The 17,974-nt window shown below is 34.4% G+C and overlaps 1 protein-coding gene across 1 annotated transcript in view; it reads right to left on the reverse strand.

Annotated features, from left to right (window-relative positions):
• The window catches only part of LOC145223730 (uncharacterized), a 51,317-nt gene extending 33,343 nt beyond the window's left edge, over window positions 1-17,974 (reverse strand). The window contains exons 1-19 of the mRNA XM_080090121.1: window positions 17,900-17,974; window positions 17,671-17,805; window positions 16,010-16,113; window positions 15,233-15,341; window positions 12,006-12,176; window positions 11,109-11,262; window positions 8,548-8,630; window positions 7,100-7,250; window positions 6,708-6,790; window positions 6,166-6,319; window positions 5,072-5,154; window positions 4,340-4,475; window positions 4,126-4,208; window positions 3,792-3,945; window positions 3,647-3,729; window positions 948-1,104; window positions 784-866; window positions 160-316; window positions 2-84 (exon numbers count right to left, since the gene is read on the reverse strand). Coding sequence (XP_079946247.1) covers window positions 2-84; window positions 160-316; window positions 784-866; window positions 948-1,104; window positions 3,647-3,729; window positions 3,792-3,945; window positions 4,126-4,208; window positions 4,340-4,475; window positions 5,072-5,154; window positions 6,166-6,319; window positions 6,708-6,790; window positions 7,100-7,250; window positions 8,548-8,630; window positions 11,109-11,262; window positions 12,006-12,176; window positions 15,233-15,341; window positions 16,010-16,113; window positions 17,671-17,805; window positions 17,900-17,942 — 2,206 coding nt within the window. The 5' untranslated portion in view covers window positions 17,943-17,974. The remainder of the gene's footprint in view (window position 1; window positions 85-159; window positions 317-783; window positions 867-947; window positions 1,105-3,646; window positions 3,730-3,791; window positions 3,946-4,125; window positions 4,209-4,339; window positions 4,476-5,071; window positions 5,155-6,165; window positions 6,320-6,707; window positions 6,791-7,099; window positions 7,251-8,547; window positions 8,631-11,108; window positions 11,263-12,005; window positions 12,177-15,232; window positions 15,342-16,009; window positions 16,114-17,670; window positions 17,806-17,899) is intronic.

Here is a 17,974-nt window from a genome sequence, read left to right on the forward strand (position 1 = left end):
CTAATTCCAAAACAGTTTAATTGATCTCCATTATTTCCAGCATCAGAAGAAATCCTTGTCACATTTATTTGATCAACTAATGCTCTGCAAAAAACACAATATTTAAGGGCTTCAATACTAACTGAAAATTTCAGTTAGCCTAGAAATAGTTTTACATACTTGTAATCCACAATAACTGATAAGGTTGATATTTCAGAAACTGTGAGATTATCAGGAAAGTTGTAACCCTCTCGTAAACAACCAACAAAATACCAAACATTCTTCAAACAATCAACATAATGTGGACCATAGTAAGTGGGACAAACAGCAGGAAGATCTATTTAAATGTATATAAAACTACGGTCTTAAAATCAAAGTTTTTAAAATTAGTTTAATTCTTGTACAACAATAAACAATCAAACAAATTTGATGCTTGGTCCTCAGCAAGCAGTTGCACAAACTGCCCCAAGCATTAAATTTGCATATGCATGCCTTGCTAACATACAAAACTAGTGTTCGAAAGGGTATCAAAAACAAAAATGACTGATTTTTCTAATACCTTTGATGGTGGGGAAATGCGTATTTCTGGAGTATTTACAGCTTAATACACCGCTGGTGACATAAGGGGTTTTGGAAAGCTACAAAACTGGTGTGGAATTAGGGAATGTTTGTGCTGTCACAATGCACCGAGCACCGACTATTAACATGAGATGCCCGGTGTTCAACCAAACAGAACATTTGCAGTTTAGACCCATCCCTAGTAAGTAGGTTTTAAATTGAAACCTTGTACATTCAAATACTTACCAAATCCAAAACAGTTTAGTTGATTTTCAGTATTTCCTGTATCTGAAACGATCCTAGTAACATTCATTTGGGAAATTAAGGCTCTACAAAAACAATGATGTCAAAAACAAACCAATTGGATCTTTTTCACAACATAATAAATGTTAATTTTATGTCAAACTTACGAGTAATCTACAATTGCTGATAAATTTGCTATTTCAGAAGCAGTAAGATTATCAGGAAAGTTGTAACCTTCTGGTAAACAACCAACTAACTCCCAAACTTTCTTCAAACAATCAACAGAATGTGGGCCATAATAAGTTGGACAAACATCAGGAAGATCTACATCAAAAGGAAAAGGTTCAAAATACAAATCAAAACAGAATTTCTTTAGTAACTTAAAACAAACAAACAACAAAAGGTAAATAAAAATGGGAAATTTTTGATACATGTCCCTCATATACTTCATACACTGACCACTTCCGAAGCAGTTTAATTGTGCATTTCTGTCACCAGCATCAGATTGTGATCGAATTGAATTAAATTGAGTGTATAGAGCCCTAAATAAAAGCACATCATCTAAATCAGTGGTTGTTAAACCTTATAGCAGGGGTTCTTAACCTGGGGTGCACGCACCCCCAAGGAGTGCAAGAACTGTTCCTAGGGGGTGCGGGGATGCTTGTTTAAAAATTAAATTAATGGTTTTGTTATTTAAGCAATTACAGAAGGGGGTGCGAAAATTGGTTGGTGATTTGAAAGGGGTGCAGCAAAGAAAAAAGGTTAAGAACCACTGCCTTATAGGTTTTCAGCACATTAATGTATAATTGGTGTATTGTAGAATGTTCAGGCCAAAAACCATGCAAAATATTTGTTTGCAATTTTTAAGTAGTTGGTAACACTGCTTTTGGTATTGAAGTTTAAAAAGTGTGTCTCCAGTAATTTCAAACCCATGTGCATTATCAAGCTGAAATACATCAGCCGAGACTTGCACTAAAAACTCAATACATTTGATGGCACACTTTAAAATCCCTCGGCTGCACTGCTTGTCTATCACACATCTAGGTGTCCAGTGTTTTTTTAAGGTGTTTTGGGGGACCGTAAATTTCTCCAGCGGTTTCCCAAAATGGCTATTTAAGCAAATATGGCTATTTTTTGGTATTTAAATGAAACACTTGCGGTCTCTTAAAACTACTTAGCGGTTACCCAAACCAAACCTTACAAAAAACCTGTAGGTGTCCACTTAAAATTTGGAAGTATTTTATGGGTGTTACTCCTCAGTAGTCTGACGGCGACTGGACAAAATTGAATAGGTTGAGTGGGCAATGAATACCATTACATTCACTTTACTGGCGATAAAATTGATTCAAACCGAGGGCTACACTGGGTGATAATTCATTTGACTTACGTAATTGTGACAAAAACCGTGTATCCTACCATATATAATTTAGTTGTTAACTTACAGATAGTCCATTGTTGAAAAAGAATTTAATTCTGCAGCTGTGAGATTATCAGGAAAGTTGTAACCTTCTGGTAAACAACCAACTAATTCCCAAACTTTCTTCAAACAATCAACAGAATGTGGACCATTAAAATTAGGACAAGCAGCAGGAAGATCTGCAAAACTCATATTCTTCAAATACTTTACATTAATGCCAGCTGTCAATGCACACAAACAAAACCATCTTTTTTAATCCAGAGGTTCTTAAACAACAGCCAATTGGTTCACAAAGGGGAGAATTTTTTGTTCCTTATAGAAAAATGTTCATTATTTGTTTATCAACACATAAAAAATTGGACAACAAAGTTGGTTGAGATATAAATGGCTACCACCCATAAAAACAAGTTCATTTAGCAACAGTGAATGGGGTTATGCGGCTGCAGCTATTAGAGAAAAAATGTAAAGAACTGGATTGCTAGTTAACCTTTCCAATTAGACAGAGTTTTCAATAAAAAAATTAACAGTACCCAGTAGACATGGGGCCGCATCGTGTATTCGAATATTTTACGAATACCTCCATTACTGTATTCAAATTCATGAATACTTTTGTAATTTTTGAGTCACAGCAACTCAAATTGATAGTTTCAGTTATTTGTATTCATGAATTGTTCAATTGTTGTAAGAAACAAACAATTTGAATGCACCCTTTCGTGTATATGTAGTTGAGGAAAATGAAGGAAATAATACCGCCCCAAAACTAAAAGAGTATTCAAACAAAAGTAACTTGTAAAAATATAAACCAACGAGCTTTGTTTTGCCACATTAGCTTGACTGATTTATATCTCTGTTATATGAATTTCCCCAAAAAATTAGGTGATGTTTGCTTCCAAAACATGCTTCACCTGTCATGTGCTGAGAACAACCTAATGTTGTAAGCTTTGTAACACAATTGCATTTATGTAACGTCACAATCAAAGTTCTACGCGTCATTGTTTCGTAACATAAACAAAAACTTGTCAAGTCAGGCTGACAACTATTCAAATTGTATTCGTAAAAACTTACTATGTATTTGAATTTGCAAATCCTTAGGTTGGTAAGGACCCACAACAAATTGAATTGTATTCGAATGAATTTACTCAAGCTTATGTATACCAGAATGGTTGATTTAAAAGATAACATCAACTATTTAAACTGTATTCATGCACTGTCGAACGAAAGCCAAAATCTTTCGAATGAAGCACGACGCTGGCAAAATCTGTATTCGAATACGAAATATTCAAATACCACCGGGTATTTTGTTTCGCTTCTTTCTTGCAATTATCTTTTTCGTGATTTTGTTTAGGAGGAATTAAAAGTGTTTGGGTTAGTCAAGGAGGAATAGAAAAAAATTAAGAACCACTGGTCTAAATAACATAAGAGCTGTTTCAAGTTACATAGAAAACTTACCAATTCCAAGACAATAAAACTTATGATATATATCCCCAAAATCAGAAGCATTTTTCATTTGTGAAAAATCACCTACAACAGCCCTGAACAAAAAACAAACTGATGCTAAAATACACACAATTTTAAGGCATTACAAATGCTTTACGTGTATGTTTTTGATGACAAAGGTGCAACTTCAGTTGATGAAAGTTTGTCAGGATATTTGTCTCCTTTTGGTGAACAACCAACATTTGCCCAAATTGTTTTCAAGCAATCCAATGAGTGAGGTCCATATAATTGTGGACAAGTTAAAGGAAGATCTGAAAAATGCAAAAATTGACAAAGCAAATTAAAGACTTGCAAGTATTGGCAATTATTACACTACCATTTCTCTTAAAAAACATACAACAATTTTACCAAGTTTGTAAACAATTTTTTTTAAAAATACCAAAGCAAATCAGCACAAACACAGAAAAACAAGCAAACGCTTTTTCACTTACCAATCCCAAAACAATTCAACTGCTCTGTTCCCACACCACTATCAGCAGTTGTTTTGGTTAATAGCATTGATTCATATAAAGCACTGTAAATCATTTAAATTTAATTTAATTCTCTAACAGCCTATATGGTCAAAATATTGTCAAAAGCTAAACTGATGAGACCTTAGACACAATTTTCAAAATCTAAAAAGATATATTTGAGATCAACACTTGCCGGTAATCTACAGAAGAAAACGTAAAACTGTCTGGTGATGCATGGCCTTCTGGTAAACAACCAACTAACTCCCAAACTTTCTTCAAACAATCAACAGAATGTGGACCATAGTATTTTGGACAGGCATCAGGAAGATCTAACAAAACCACACAAAAACTTTTTTCACCTTTGAAATACTGAATAGAATAAAACAATGTTTTGGAATTAGAATCTATTTACCTTTGATTGTACAACTGCAAATCGGGAACAAACACACAAATCTCATGAGAAAAATTAGGTTCTGTTCAGTTAAGGAAATGATTGTTGAGTTTTTAGGTAAAATATATTTATTTCAAGTTTGACTTCGACAGATTTTGTTTCTGTGCAATTTTTTTGGTATTTATTAAATCTATTTGAGAAACGAATGTTGTTCACTTTAATTAAAAACTCACAGATAGTTAATGGTGCATCAGAATATTGCCATATAATGAATAAATATTTTGATAAAAAAACAAAACTGTCGAAGTACTTTATTGAAAAATTCGTTATAATGCAATGTTCTAAAATTGCTGTTGTTAGTATTAGCATAAGCAAAAGAACCTGGAAAACACAGTTTTTGTTTCGTTCGACAGTTTTGATTTTGTTTTAAGTGTGTATAGTGCTCCAACAATAAATCAAGTAAAGCAACAGCACTGAAGTTTTTTTTTAAATTTGCAACCGAAACTTTGTGGACACAACGAGCTATTATTTTACCTATTCCAAAGCAATCAAGTTGTGCTGTTGAGTCTCCAGTATCTGCCTTTGTTCTGGTTGAATCCATCTGTATCACAACTCGTCTGAAGAACAACACACAAAAAAACTCGATTTTCTCCAATTCAAGATGTCAAGATTGATAAATCAATCGTTATCGTCTTAAACCCTTGGGGGAGTGGAAGGCTCAATCACTCGATTACATCACTATTTTGTGACCCCTCGAACCCATAGGGATTAATCTGCCTCATCTGCAAGACTAGATTGTCTTTCTGGATTGGCCACTGTATTTAATTGTTGTTGTGTATGCTTTTCTTATCCTTACTTAAAAATGGCCCACAACATTCTTTTATTAGGCTGGTGGTCTATGACCTAAAGCGAGTTAAGAACCACTGTCACACACTAAGTGAGAAAAACTGCCTGAAATCCCTGGACGATGAGACAACAACTGACTTTCTACCACTTATTGGATGTATGTACAAAGCCAACATTATTCAACAGAAAAAAAGTAACTGTAAACTTCAAGGCTAAGTTCAAGGCTAGCAAGAATATGCTCAAAGGGCTTTGGGTTCTAATTCTGCTTTGATTATTAGCAAGAAACTTATGCAGAATTGTTTAGAAATGTTCGGTTATACCAGTGGTTCTTAACCTTTTTATTATTCCCAGGTAACAACCAGATTAAACTTCATTTGCCCCACTTTTCAAAAACTACAGTTAACAATCAGAGAGGGTTGGCTTTCTCAAACCAGGAAATAATTTTTGTAAAATACAAATAAACAAGTAAATTTTGAAGACTTCATAGATTTAGAAGATTTTTATGTAAAAGGTTTACCCACTTGCAACCAACCAGTTTAGTCTGCATTAAGGTTAAGCCTTGGCTTTACCACAAAATCCAAATTTTAGGTGATTTGGATAATATGTGAATAAATTACATAATACATGAAAAGGGCATAATTTTGTTTAGAGACGCGAGATTTGACCTCTAACAAACATTAGGTAAAATTGGAATAAAGAAGTTTGGCAATAATTTTTACCTGGAAAGAGAATAAATAAGAGAATTAAATAAACTATGCTTAATAAAAACAATTCCAACTTACGTATATCTCAAGCGATTTAGTTGCCCGAATTCAGAGTATGTCAAGTTGCCCGGATACTGATTTCCTTCTGGTAAACAACCTGCCTTCCCCCATTCAAGGTTTAGACATTCAAGGGAGTGCCGGCCAAAAAATTTGGGGCATTCCGAAGGCAGGGCTAAAGCAATTGCACAAAAAATGAGATTTAATTTTTGGTTTGTAACTGCGAAGAAACCTTAAAAACGAAAAAAAGATTGCAAAAACCATTGTTAAAAGTGTTAGTTGGCCACAACATTTCAGTTCAATATGCTTGCTTGCTTGTAACAATTTAAGCAATATTGTCCTTATTTCCAAGAAATGTTCTTGTTTTTGACTTGAGTGCCCATTTCGTCTTATTTTTAACAATTACAAGTCAAATCCCTGCTAAAAGTAAACCTAGACCTGAGCTGTCGTGAGATGCACTAAGTATTTGGTCATAAAATTTTCACTGGTTTATAAAAATAATTCCAAGTTGTTACTTAAAAATTAAAAAAAAAACTGTAACTGAAATAAAAAAAACATCTTACTGAAGCCCAAACATTCCAGTTGACTCTGTCTGTCTCCTGTATTAGAAAGCATCAAAGCATTTTGATACATTGCGAAAAGTTGTCTAAACACAAAATTTATAACAATATCAATGACTGTCCACTGTTGTTTGATTTAATTTAAGAAAAAAGTTTTAATTAAAAGTATTTGCTAATAGGTATACATTGTTCTAGACAAATGGCTACAGTGAGCTAAGTAGGCTAAGTATTCATGCTCATGCAATTTAACAAATTATAAAAAATCAAAGAACAAATGATTCAAAGATTTGTCTCTGAACAAAACAACCTGACAATCGAATGCTGATTAAACAAGTCAGTCTAGCAAAATGTGTGATATATACCTGTAAAAAAAGCAGTGTTTTAGTTACACTTACACATAATTCATTTCCCTTAGAGCCAATCTCTCAGTGGCAGTGCGATTTTTTGGGGCTCGATAACCTGTCCCTAAACATCGAGCCACCCACAAGTTATTGATGCAAAATTCAGTTTGCGGGGGGTAGTATGTTTTACACTCATCACGAATATCTACAAATAGAATAACAAAATCCAAATTTTTTGATGCCAAAACCCTCAATTTCAGCCATTTTTTCTTAAAACTAATCCCAGGATTATTTTTAAATGAAAGAGATTGAAGACCAAAATTGACACTTTAATACAGTGGTTCTCCACTTTTTTATTGTTGGGGCCAAAAGGTAGTTTTTTAAGTGTTTAGGGAGCCACAAATACAAAGTAAATTGAAAAAAAAGAATGCAGGATAACAGCAACAGCAACAATCTAAATAGCTATTTTTTGCAAACACTTCTCTGTAGAAAGCTTACTGATTCTGACTTACGTCACAAAATATAATTATCTTTGTACGTAATTATTCTCGGTGAAAGGTTGATTGGGTTGAAAAATAATTGTGTAAAAAATGCTGCATTGTAAACATAAATAGTAAATTTCAAAACATTGATTGTTTTTTTGCTGTTGTAGCTTTCATTGTAATAATAATCTATTGTGACTTTTTGTGATGATACCAATTAATAAATATACTACATATTTAAACACTTGAACACTATTTGCTATGAGCATATTGGACACATATTTGTTACCTAATTTTAAATGTTCCCTGATATTGATCCAGTATATATCGAACAGAATAATTGCAACAAGAAACAAATGCATCCCCAAACACTATGCATGCAAGTTGGTAATAAAATTTTAGATTAGGAAAGACATATTAATCAAAAGTAAGGAATGTAAATGGGTTAACCCAAAAAGTAATTAAGACGAAAACCAAAGTTGGCAAAGCCGAAACCGTCCCCCAAATTTCTCCAGCGGTTTCCCAAAATTTGCCAGTAGCCTAATAAATAATTTGTTTAAGCAAATATGGCTATTTTTTGGTATTTAAATGAAACACTTGCGGTCTCTTAAAACTACTTAGCGGTCACCCAAACCAAACCTTAAAAAAGACCCTGTGCACAACCACCACAAATTAAAAAAATAAAAATTAGGAGCGACGCCGTCTAGTTGCATGTGCATTTATGTTATGAAGCAGAGACTCCAGGCCCCAAAAGTGCATTTATTCTTTAGTCTGCCAGTTGCTTGACTCTAGTATAGTGGGTCAATTACACATTACATTTTCAACATAAGGCTTTATCAGTGTTATGTTCTCTTGTGTAAGTCTGGTGTCTTTAGTTACTGCACTGCGAAATTGGGGGAACAAATTTAAACTTATGATATTGTTTGTTAACATTCAGGGGTGATTGGGGATTATTATAAAACACAGTAAAAGTTACAAAGTAAAATAACATGCACAACATGTAACAGATTGTTTTCTCACCAACACCAAAGCAACCCAGCTGTGAATCATCATCACCACTATCAGAAATCCTTCGCATGTTCCGAAAATCAGCCAGTAAAAACCTAAAAATGAAAAATCTGACACTGTGATGTGTTTTAACTATGATTTCTTCTGTTTTATAGTCAAATTGACAAGTGAATTGGCTTTCTACCTAATGATTATGGACGTTCAACATTTTGCTTGAATTTTTTTGCATTGCTTGCGACGAAAAGGTGGCTTTTCTATGTATTTCCATTTTATATAATGTGTACCTTATTTATTGATTTACTTAACACACCATTTAATCTACACACATTTAGTTTTGCAAGCAAAGAATTGGTCCCCACACACATGTTATACGAACTTTTAAGGACAAATTAATAGTTAGCATTAACCCACACTTCAAAGGTTATGTCCATATCCTGTTGACATTAAATTATCATATATTCACAAAAGTAGTAAACAATTTCAATCTATATCTTTGACCTCTACACAGCTGTGCAAGACCAGTTTTAAACAGTTACAACTTTTCCTAGAAATCCTAGACAGTATTACAGACATTGCCAAAATTGGAAAGATGTTTTGCAGCAAAAGTAATGATAATATTTAATAAAATTGTTCTTCAGTAGCCTATTGCCATGTAGTCGCTGAATGACCGCTTTATGACCTTTTGATACGGTTTTCAATAGCACACAGTTCTTAATATTCAACAATAACATTTTTCTGAAATTATATATAACTCACATGTTATTTCTAGAGCAGGGGTTCCCAACCTGTGGTACGCATACCACTAGTGGTATGCAAAGGTTTTTCAGGTGGTACGCGAGTAGCTTCCGTTTTATTTCACAAAAACCTGTATTCACAACTTTACATTTTTTTTCTTGGTTTTGTTTAACAAAAAATTTTTTACCGACGCTTTTTCTTATTGTTACGTAACTATTCCTGTTGTTTCGTATCATTGCTATCTTAAAAATGCAGGTCCTGTCAATTGTCAACAAGAAGCACAGTTGCTTTGAAAAGCCGTACAACGCTGTGTGACAGTGGGCGTTAATTATGTCAAATGATTGCTCTTGATAGATACCATTTACTGTTTTATATCTTAAGCTACAAACTTAAGCTTTAGTGTTATTTTAGTAGGCCGATGTTATTATTCTAAATAAAGTATTATTCGATTAAATTAGTTGTTCTGCAAGAAGTAGTACGCATGGCAGTGCAGAGCGTCCAAGTGGTACGAGATCGTGAAAAGGTTGGGAACCCCTGTTCTAGAGTATATGTGTCAAACATAAACAAGCTACATTGCCACAAAAAATCATTCTCATCTCTGTGTTTTGCGATACCTACAAGTTGACCTTCAGTGACTTCTCGTCCTACGGCAGCCAAGCTGATAATGACTGTTTAATGACTCTTTATTGCGCCTTTGGAAACTGTAATGTTTTTTACCTTCAAGTTAATCAACAATGCTTGCCTGGCATGTCCTAAACCGAAGTATTGTTTGAGTCACTTCTAAGCTATAAAACCTTTGCTGAAACTAAAAATATGCGTGGTAACCTAATAAAACCACATATCATTAAAACCAACTGCTACATCAGAGGTCTCAAACACACAGCCTGTGCATGCGGCCCTCCACGGCTTTTGTGCAGCCTGCGAAGTAACTTGATTTACTTAGGCGGAATACTCTGTCAGATCAGTGAATTTACATGATCCAATCATTCTTTGTTAGTGTTATATGCAACGTTTTTATAGGTTGATCGAACTAGCCCATTTTTAAAATCAGCAATTGCGATTGTTGCAACATATTTTATACATTGTTGCATCATTGTTGGCCATTGTTTCCACAAAAAGCAGTAAAGCACAGTTGACTCTTTCACTTTGCTACACTGTATATCTGTTTGTTATGCATCACAATATTGTTATTTTAATGTAGTAAATGGCATCAAATGAACATTTTACTTTTTATTCTTGCAATATTTTTGTTCGATATTGATAGTGTGGCCCCTGACATATATACTTAAAGTCGTTTTTGACCCCTAAAGCAGTTTGAGTTTGAGATCACTTTCCTAGATCATATACTTTTAGTACAGTGGCTTTAAAAAAAATCTGTTTTGGGAGCTTGTGGGTGGATGGCTGGGTAATTCCACAGGATAAAATTTGGATCAATAACTAACATCTGTGTAAATTTGAAGCACTCTTTCTTGACCAAATGCGTTTAACAAACCAGCATTAGACAGAAAAAATAATTTGGACAAAAACAATATGTGTTTCTTTCCGGCAAGGGGACCCATAATAAATAGTGAAAATATAGGGTAAAACACAACAATTGACATCTATAAATGGCAAGTTCTACAAGATGCCAATTCGGGCATAGCTAAAGAAATTCACCCGCTTTAGGGGCAAGCGGGTTAAAGCATGGGGCTAAAACACAGTGATTGACTATTTAAAATAGCATGTTATATAAACCAGGAAGGGGACCCTCATACCTTTTTCCAGTTTAATAAAGATGAGCTTACTGCAAACCCACACTACAAGCCTAAAATATGCAGCCAATAAATGCATTTACTTACGTGTAATTTAAAGCTGTCAAATTTCCAAACTCTTCAGAAGAAAGCTTAGTTGGATAACTATTACCTTCATCTATACATCCAACAAACTTGAACACTGCTTCTAAACATTCCATTGAATGAGGTCCATGAAATGTCGAACAGACTTCAGGCTGATCTGACAAACAAAATTAATGTGCCAATGAAAAAACATTATATATTTGTCCAAACAGTTTTTCTGTACACATCATGGACTTGCAGTGATTGGGTATACAGTGTAGCTATTGGGCATGCACAAGGTTCCTTTTGTCACCAGCAGTGTATTAAGCTGTACAGGCCCAATAAGTACATGTTTTTTACTATCTAACACAAATAAAAAACAAGCCTTTTCTGTTCTTGGATACCCTATTGAACACTAGTTTTGTATGTCAGCAGGGCATAAATATGAAAATTTAATGTTTAGGTCAATTTGTGCAACTGCTCGGCCAAGCACTGAGCATCAAAAACAGTGATGCTTAGTAAAGAGTACTCAGGTGCTGGCTCAACCACAGTCAAAATTATGAAATGTAGCTGTCAAGACAAATGTCATGCCCTTTCAGACAAAACAGAAACAGACTTCCCAACTGTTTTTGTCCTGTGCACCCTTTTAGTTGATATTCAAATCTAATTCCCCCTACAAATTGAGTTCGCTAAAATATCGTGCAGCATTAACACATCGCACAGACAACCAGTAAGAGATTAATATTGTGGCACAAATTCCACCCTACCAATTACAAAATTCCTCTCTGGTTGGGAACCAATGCTATAAACTGTATACCCTGAAAGTTACGGAATTTTCATACGTTACGAAATTTCCTCACAAGCAGAAAGGCGCACAGCTTAAAAATAACGAAAATATCACAAATACATAGAAATTATTACATTCCTGACATATGAAGGTGTTTAGTGCACTACAACTCCCAAATTTCCACTTCCAATCCCCACACCCAACAATACTGACACAATCATCCAGTTCAGTGTTACTAGAGGAAGGATTCCAATTGCTATAATCCGACCCATTGAGAGTGGAGCCAAAATCTGTCTTAATTGTGCCTACAAAAATACATTGTTCAGAAAAATACCTCCACAGCGAACAATAGTAATAAGTAGGGATGTTCAAAGTAGAATAACGAATCCTTTGGATTCGAATCCAGTTAGATTCGAATCCATTTTTGCCGTTTATATCGGGTAATTGGAACCGATAGAAATGTGTGCTCTCGTCGTTGGAAAAAATGTAAACACATGTGTTTACGCTTTTACGTCGACGCCCGGTCATTGTACCAGTTGCAAAAGACAGCAAGTGTATCGTCGCCGTCAAATCAGTGAGCGCTATACAACGTTATAACGCCAAGTCACGAGTCGCTATAACAACGCCATAGCGACAGTTGTGCGTTGGAGGCATAATTAACGATTACGCATCTGATCACGTGCTTATGCTTTTGCCATTAAACGACGTACCGGCGACTTTTTGCAACGTCTTACCAGCATCTCATTGTTTCCGACTTTTTTTCGTACACAACAAAAATTTAACGGTCATGGCGTTAGGCAGCGATTGGAAGCATGGGATTGTCTGTTAATATTGCAAAAACAGTGACGACATCCCATAACATATGACGTTTGCATCATTTTTTAACCCCATACGAACATAAGAATGCAGTTAGTACACGCTGCAAAGTTCACATTTTGTGTTGCAAAATCGCTGGTAGCTTAATTGGAATTTAAAATCACCCATTGTCCCAGCTTTACATCACCCAATGTTTCAACTTTGCTAGGGTGTCTGTTTTTGCAGTTGTTTTAGGTTAACAAACGTTATATATTAGTACACTACCATCAACAAATCAAATTACCACAGCATGCTTACAACAGTTACTTCTACTGAAGGCAATAATAACTAGAAGGGTGGCTTAGCACATATTGCCCTTGCATATACACTATAACCTATTTTAAAACATAAATATATTTCCTATGCTTATTTTGTATTGGGTCCCATATTAGCCATCGTCTTTTATAACCTTGGTTGTTTCTGCAGGCAAAAACTCATGGGTCCCCACACATGCAAAGTTGAAAATAATGCAATTCAAGAGATAACCATGAGAAAGTCGGGTGTTGTAAGGTAAAACGCAGTGATCGGCATTGGGCTTAAATAACAATACTATGTAGAATACAAACTATAAAATTAGATTCACCCCAGATATTGGTTGAAGTATGTCCTATTTAACGTTTTAAAAAACTGACCCATTTTAGGGGGCTAGTAGGGCAACTAATTGGGTTCGACACACAAACTAAAAAATATATAAAAACCACAATGACTCAATCAATAGTACTGCAAAATTTCAGCCCAATCCGCCAATGTTTAAAATTTCGACCACTAGAGGTGTTTTGTGCAACAACCGTTACTGTTTCTGACGTCATAGGGCTGTTAACAAGCCCCTAACTGCCATGGCGCAAAAACGACCACCAAGCAACCCACCAACGAGCAACATACAACTGGTTGCCCTGGTAACACTATTGCTCCAAAGAAATCTTTCGTTTGTGGTGCCCAGTAACATACAAATACGTTTTACACTTTAGGGGCTTGTGGGGTAAATGTTAGGACTACATGGTTGAACACAACAATCGACACCTATAAATGGCATACTATACAAGAAATCCAAATTTCAGTCAATTCTGACACTGTGTAAAAACTCACCCATTTTAGGGGGCTAGCAGGGTAAATACTGGGGCAACAAAAACAAAGTGGGATGCACATCTACATGAATATATCTACCATCTGTGTAAATTTCAGCCAAATCCATCAAACATTTGATGGAAAAACGAGTCGGACAAACTTTGGGTAAAAAGACCCATTTTAGGGGGCGAGCGGGGTAAATACTGGGGTTATCAACAAAAACAAAGTGGGATGCACATCTACATAACTATATCTACCATCTGTGTAAATTTCAGTCAAATCCATCAAACATTAGATGGAAAAACGAGTCGGACAAACTTTAGGAAGAAAAAAAAAGGAAGAAAAAAAGAAGAAAACAAAAGAAAAAAAACAAAAAAACAATTCGAGTAAAATCAATATGTGTCCCCTTCAGGGAAGGGGACCCATAATAATCACTAAATAAAATCGTAAAAGTTATTTTTTAACCTTATGCTAATTTTTCTGGCTTAGTGGATTTGGGGTCATTTAGTTTCAATGCAGTTATGCTAAGTTTTTTTCCAGTGTTTTTCTTTGTTTGGTTTGGTTCTTTTTTTACGTTATAAAACTGGTCTACTTTAGTTGTTGTCAAGATTAATGATTGCTAAGTCAAAAATAATATAAGAATTGGATTCGATATTCTAGATTCACATCAATTATTCTAGAATACCCAATTATTCTACTTTGAACATCCCTAGTAATAAGATAAGTTTTCAAATTAATGCAATTCCAAGATTTCAAAATAGTGGAATTCCACTTAATTTGTGTTCTTTATAAATATAAAAAAATATGTACACATAAATATATATATATTCATATCTTTCAATTTTATTAAGATTGTTTGAACTGAACAGTATCAGACCTTCAACAGACAGCATGGTCATTGACAATCACCATTTATGTATTCAAAAAACTAAAAATGGAAAATATTCTCCTAGTATTGAAATCAGTCAATGAACATCGTGAAATATATATACATAAAAATAGATTCTATTTCAATAAGAAACTGAAGACGACATTAGGCAAAATATCTACATACCACGATATTTATTGACTGATTTTGTTATTAGGTAAATATTTTTCTTTCAGAATTCTTTCACTTCTAGCATTTAATTTGCATCCACAAATAAACAAACACATTGTCAAAATTTGAAACAAAAGATTTTGAAAAACAGGTTGCTGCTTGTATACTTAAATTGTTTGTCAAAGTTTAAAGGCAGTTTTATCAATAATATTTATACCCCAGTCAAAGTGAATATGTGCTGATATTTTTAAGAACATTAAAATATTGTTTATCATCCACACTGAACAAAAAAGGGCATAATTGTACATGTGCTACAATCTGGTTGTAAGTCCTAACAACGCTTGTAAAAAATAAATCGATAAAATCTACTTTTAAGTTTACTCAAGATATGTAAGAGCAAACCTTCTGTTTCGTTATCGCTCAAACCCATCCGCCATTCTGTAGTGCCAAACGTTGTACATGCATTTTCAGCTAAAGTTGTGATCGCAGTCTGAACAGCTGCTGAAGAAATCTGTGTGAAACAGAACATGCTGTAGGGGTGCAGGCAGAGTTTCTGGAATATTCAGGGTTCCCGTGCAATTTTCGTTTATAAATTTCATGACTTTTCCAAAACTTTTCAAGAAAAAAAAACCTAAATTTCGATAATCATATTCGAAAAAAATCGAGCAATTCCCATAGTAAAACTAGTAAATAGGCTTGCTGGGTAGATGCAGCTAATTACCATACTTGAACGAATATACACACATTACGTAATTTGAAATTCCTATCTCTATCTGGCATTTTCGGGGTAAAACAGGCGCCAAATTTAATACCTTTTCAAAGTTGGCTATTTTCAAAACTTTTCCAGGCCTTAAAAACACAAATTTTATTTCCATAACTTTTCCAAGTTTTCCATACCCGCGGGAACCCTGAGTATTGTTTCATATAGGAAGAGCAGATTTCTTAATTAAACACCAGTATGAAGCACCAACATATTTACTAACTACTAGCCACATGCATCCATCAAGGTCCTAATGTGGCCCTCCATTCTCTCAGTTTCGGACCAACCTGTACTATGAAGTATATGCCTATAGTATTTCAAGTTTCAATTAGTCCCTCTGAATTAGTCCTTAATGTTTTTTATGATCATGAAATGAATATTTGCAAGGAACTTTAAACACCAAAAACCAATACACTCACCGTTAATAAAAACATTTCATTCTGATGGCAATAATTCATTGCAAAGTCATAGGTGGCGAACTCTGCAACAAACATTACTTTTCCTCCAGTCAAAATGATTGTTCCTGTAAAAAAGTTTTTGGGAGTTACTCGTGCTAAATTTAGTGATGCACGCCACTTTTTACTGGTGATGCCTCAAACCAAACATTTTAGTTCAGGGGTGGGCAACCTGCGGCCTGCGGGCCACATGTAGCCCTTCATTAAAGGTTGTGCGGCCCGAAGAGACGTTTGGATTTTAAAAGTACTGGCAAAGCATTCCAATTATTACATATTTTCGAGCTGAATAATGCGCCTGATTCTAGTTTTCTGCGACCTGGCAAAATGTGGCTAGAATCAAATACGAATTATACTTGTAGTTAAGCATATTGGGTAAGAAACAAAGCAAAATCACTTTGTGTAATACACATTGGCGGCCCGCGACCCAATTTTGACATTTATAATTGGCCCTACAGTAACAAAGTTTCCCACCCCTGGTTTAGTTCAACATTCTGCTATTAATTTTGAGTTAAGTTTTTTCGAAGCCTGGTCTAAAATCAACATCTGAAAACAACCCATGGTGTAAAGTTTCACAACAGTAGATTCAAACACAATACATGAACCATTCGTTGGTGGTCTCTCCAAAATACACAAGGGATGTTCAAAGTAGAATATTGAATTTAGTCAGGGTTAAATTAAAATTTACCATTCATACCCGGTAACTAGACCCTACAGGCGTCGAACATGGGTATGCATCTTAGAGAATCGGACCAATGTTTGCCATGCATTATATGCTTTTTTGAAATTTGTTGATAACAAACATTAGTACCTCATATGCTAGAGGAATCATGACATCATATGATGTGGCATACCCCAAAAAAATTAAAGTCATATATATCATTTTTGACTCAGGTTGTTTGTAAAATGAGAACATGATGTTTTTAAGCCAGTGTCAGGTCTTGTTACACATTTTGCAAAAATACTTGTGGGAATTTATTTTTAGTTTAACAAAATGTATGGACCATATTGAAACATATGGTAATATGTTAAAGACCTGCAGAATGCATCCCGCATGATTGTTAAATTTATCTGACTGACCATGAAAAAAGGCACTAGAGAACCATAAAAATGTAGTGTGTAAATAAATGCTGTTAAAATCAACTTCAGTACTGCAGAAGTTATAGTTTAATAAACATTTAAAACTTATTGTCCTAACATATTAACTTTGTTTGCTTTGGTTGCTTGTTTTTTTTTTCAATTCAATAATTATATATATTTGTAGACTGGGGAGTCCATGTCAGTCCTATTAGCAGGAAAACCAAACTATGTCATTATACCCATGATACAGTCCAGGTTCATTATTGCGCAGTTTTAAGTAATAAAAGAACTGAATTAGAAACAATTATTCTTGAATACCAAGTTATTCTACATTGAACATTTCTAAAACACATAAGTAAGTTTTTTTGCTGCTTTTTCATTGTATAAAATGCTTAAGAGCTAAAACAAATTTTTTTCATCATTTTATGTTAACTTTTGACCTTAAAATTTTTAAGGTAATTTAGTGCATATGTAAGTACTTTTACGATTAGGGCAACATGGCCATTGTTAGTGTATCTTAACACTTTTTTAAGTAACGTGCAACCAACTTGGTTCCAAACAGGTTCCTCCAGGTAAAACACTAGGTATTGGTTGATCAGGAACTCCAACAACTTGATAAAAGTCATTTAGAAAGCTTAAACTTCTAATTGGTGGAATACAGCTGAGCTGAGAATCAACTACCACTGAGAAAAAATTACAAGTTATATTACAAACATTTTGTTCATGGTTAGGTTTAGAAAAGTCTGAATTTCATTTTTTTTGGTTCTGATCACTTACCTAACAAGACTGAATTAAGAATGATACATTCTATCAAATGCATTCTTTGGTGTTTTTCATCGTTTGCAACAATAG

This window comes from Phallusia mammillata, chromosome 4 (assembly GCF_965637545.1).
Source record: "Phallusia mammillata chromosome 4, kaPhaMamm4.hap1.1, whole genome shotgun sequence".
Taxonomy (NCBI): Eukaryota; Metazoa; Chordata; class Ascidiacea; order Phlebobranchia; family Ascidiidae; genus Phallusia; species Phallusia mammillata.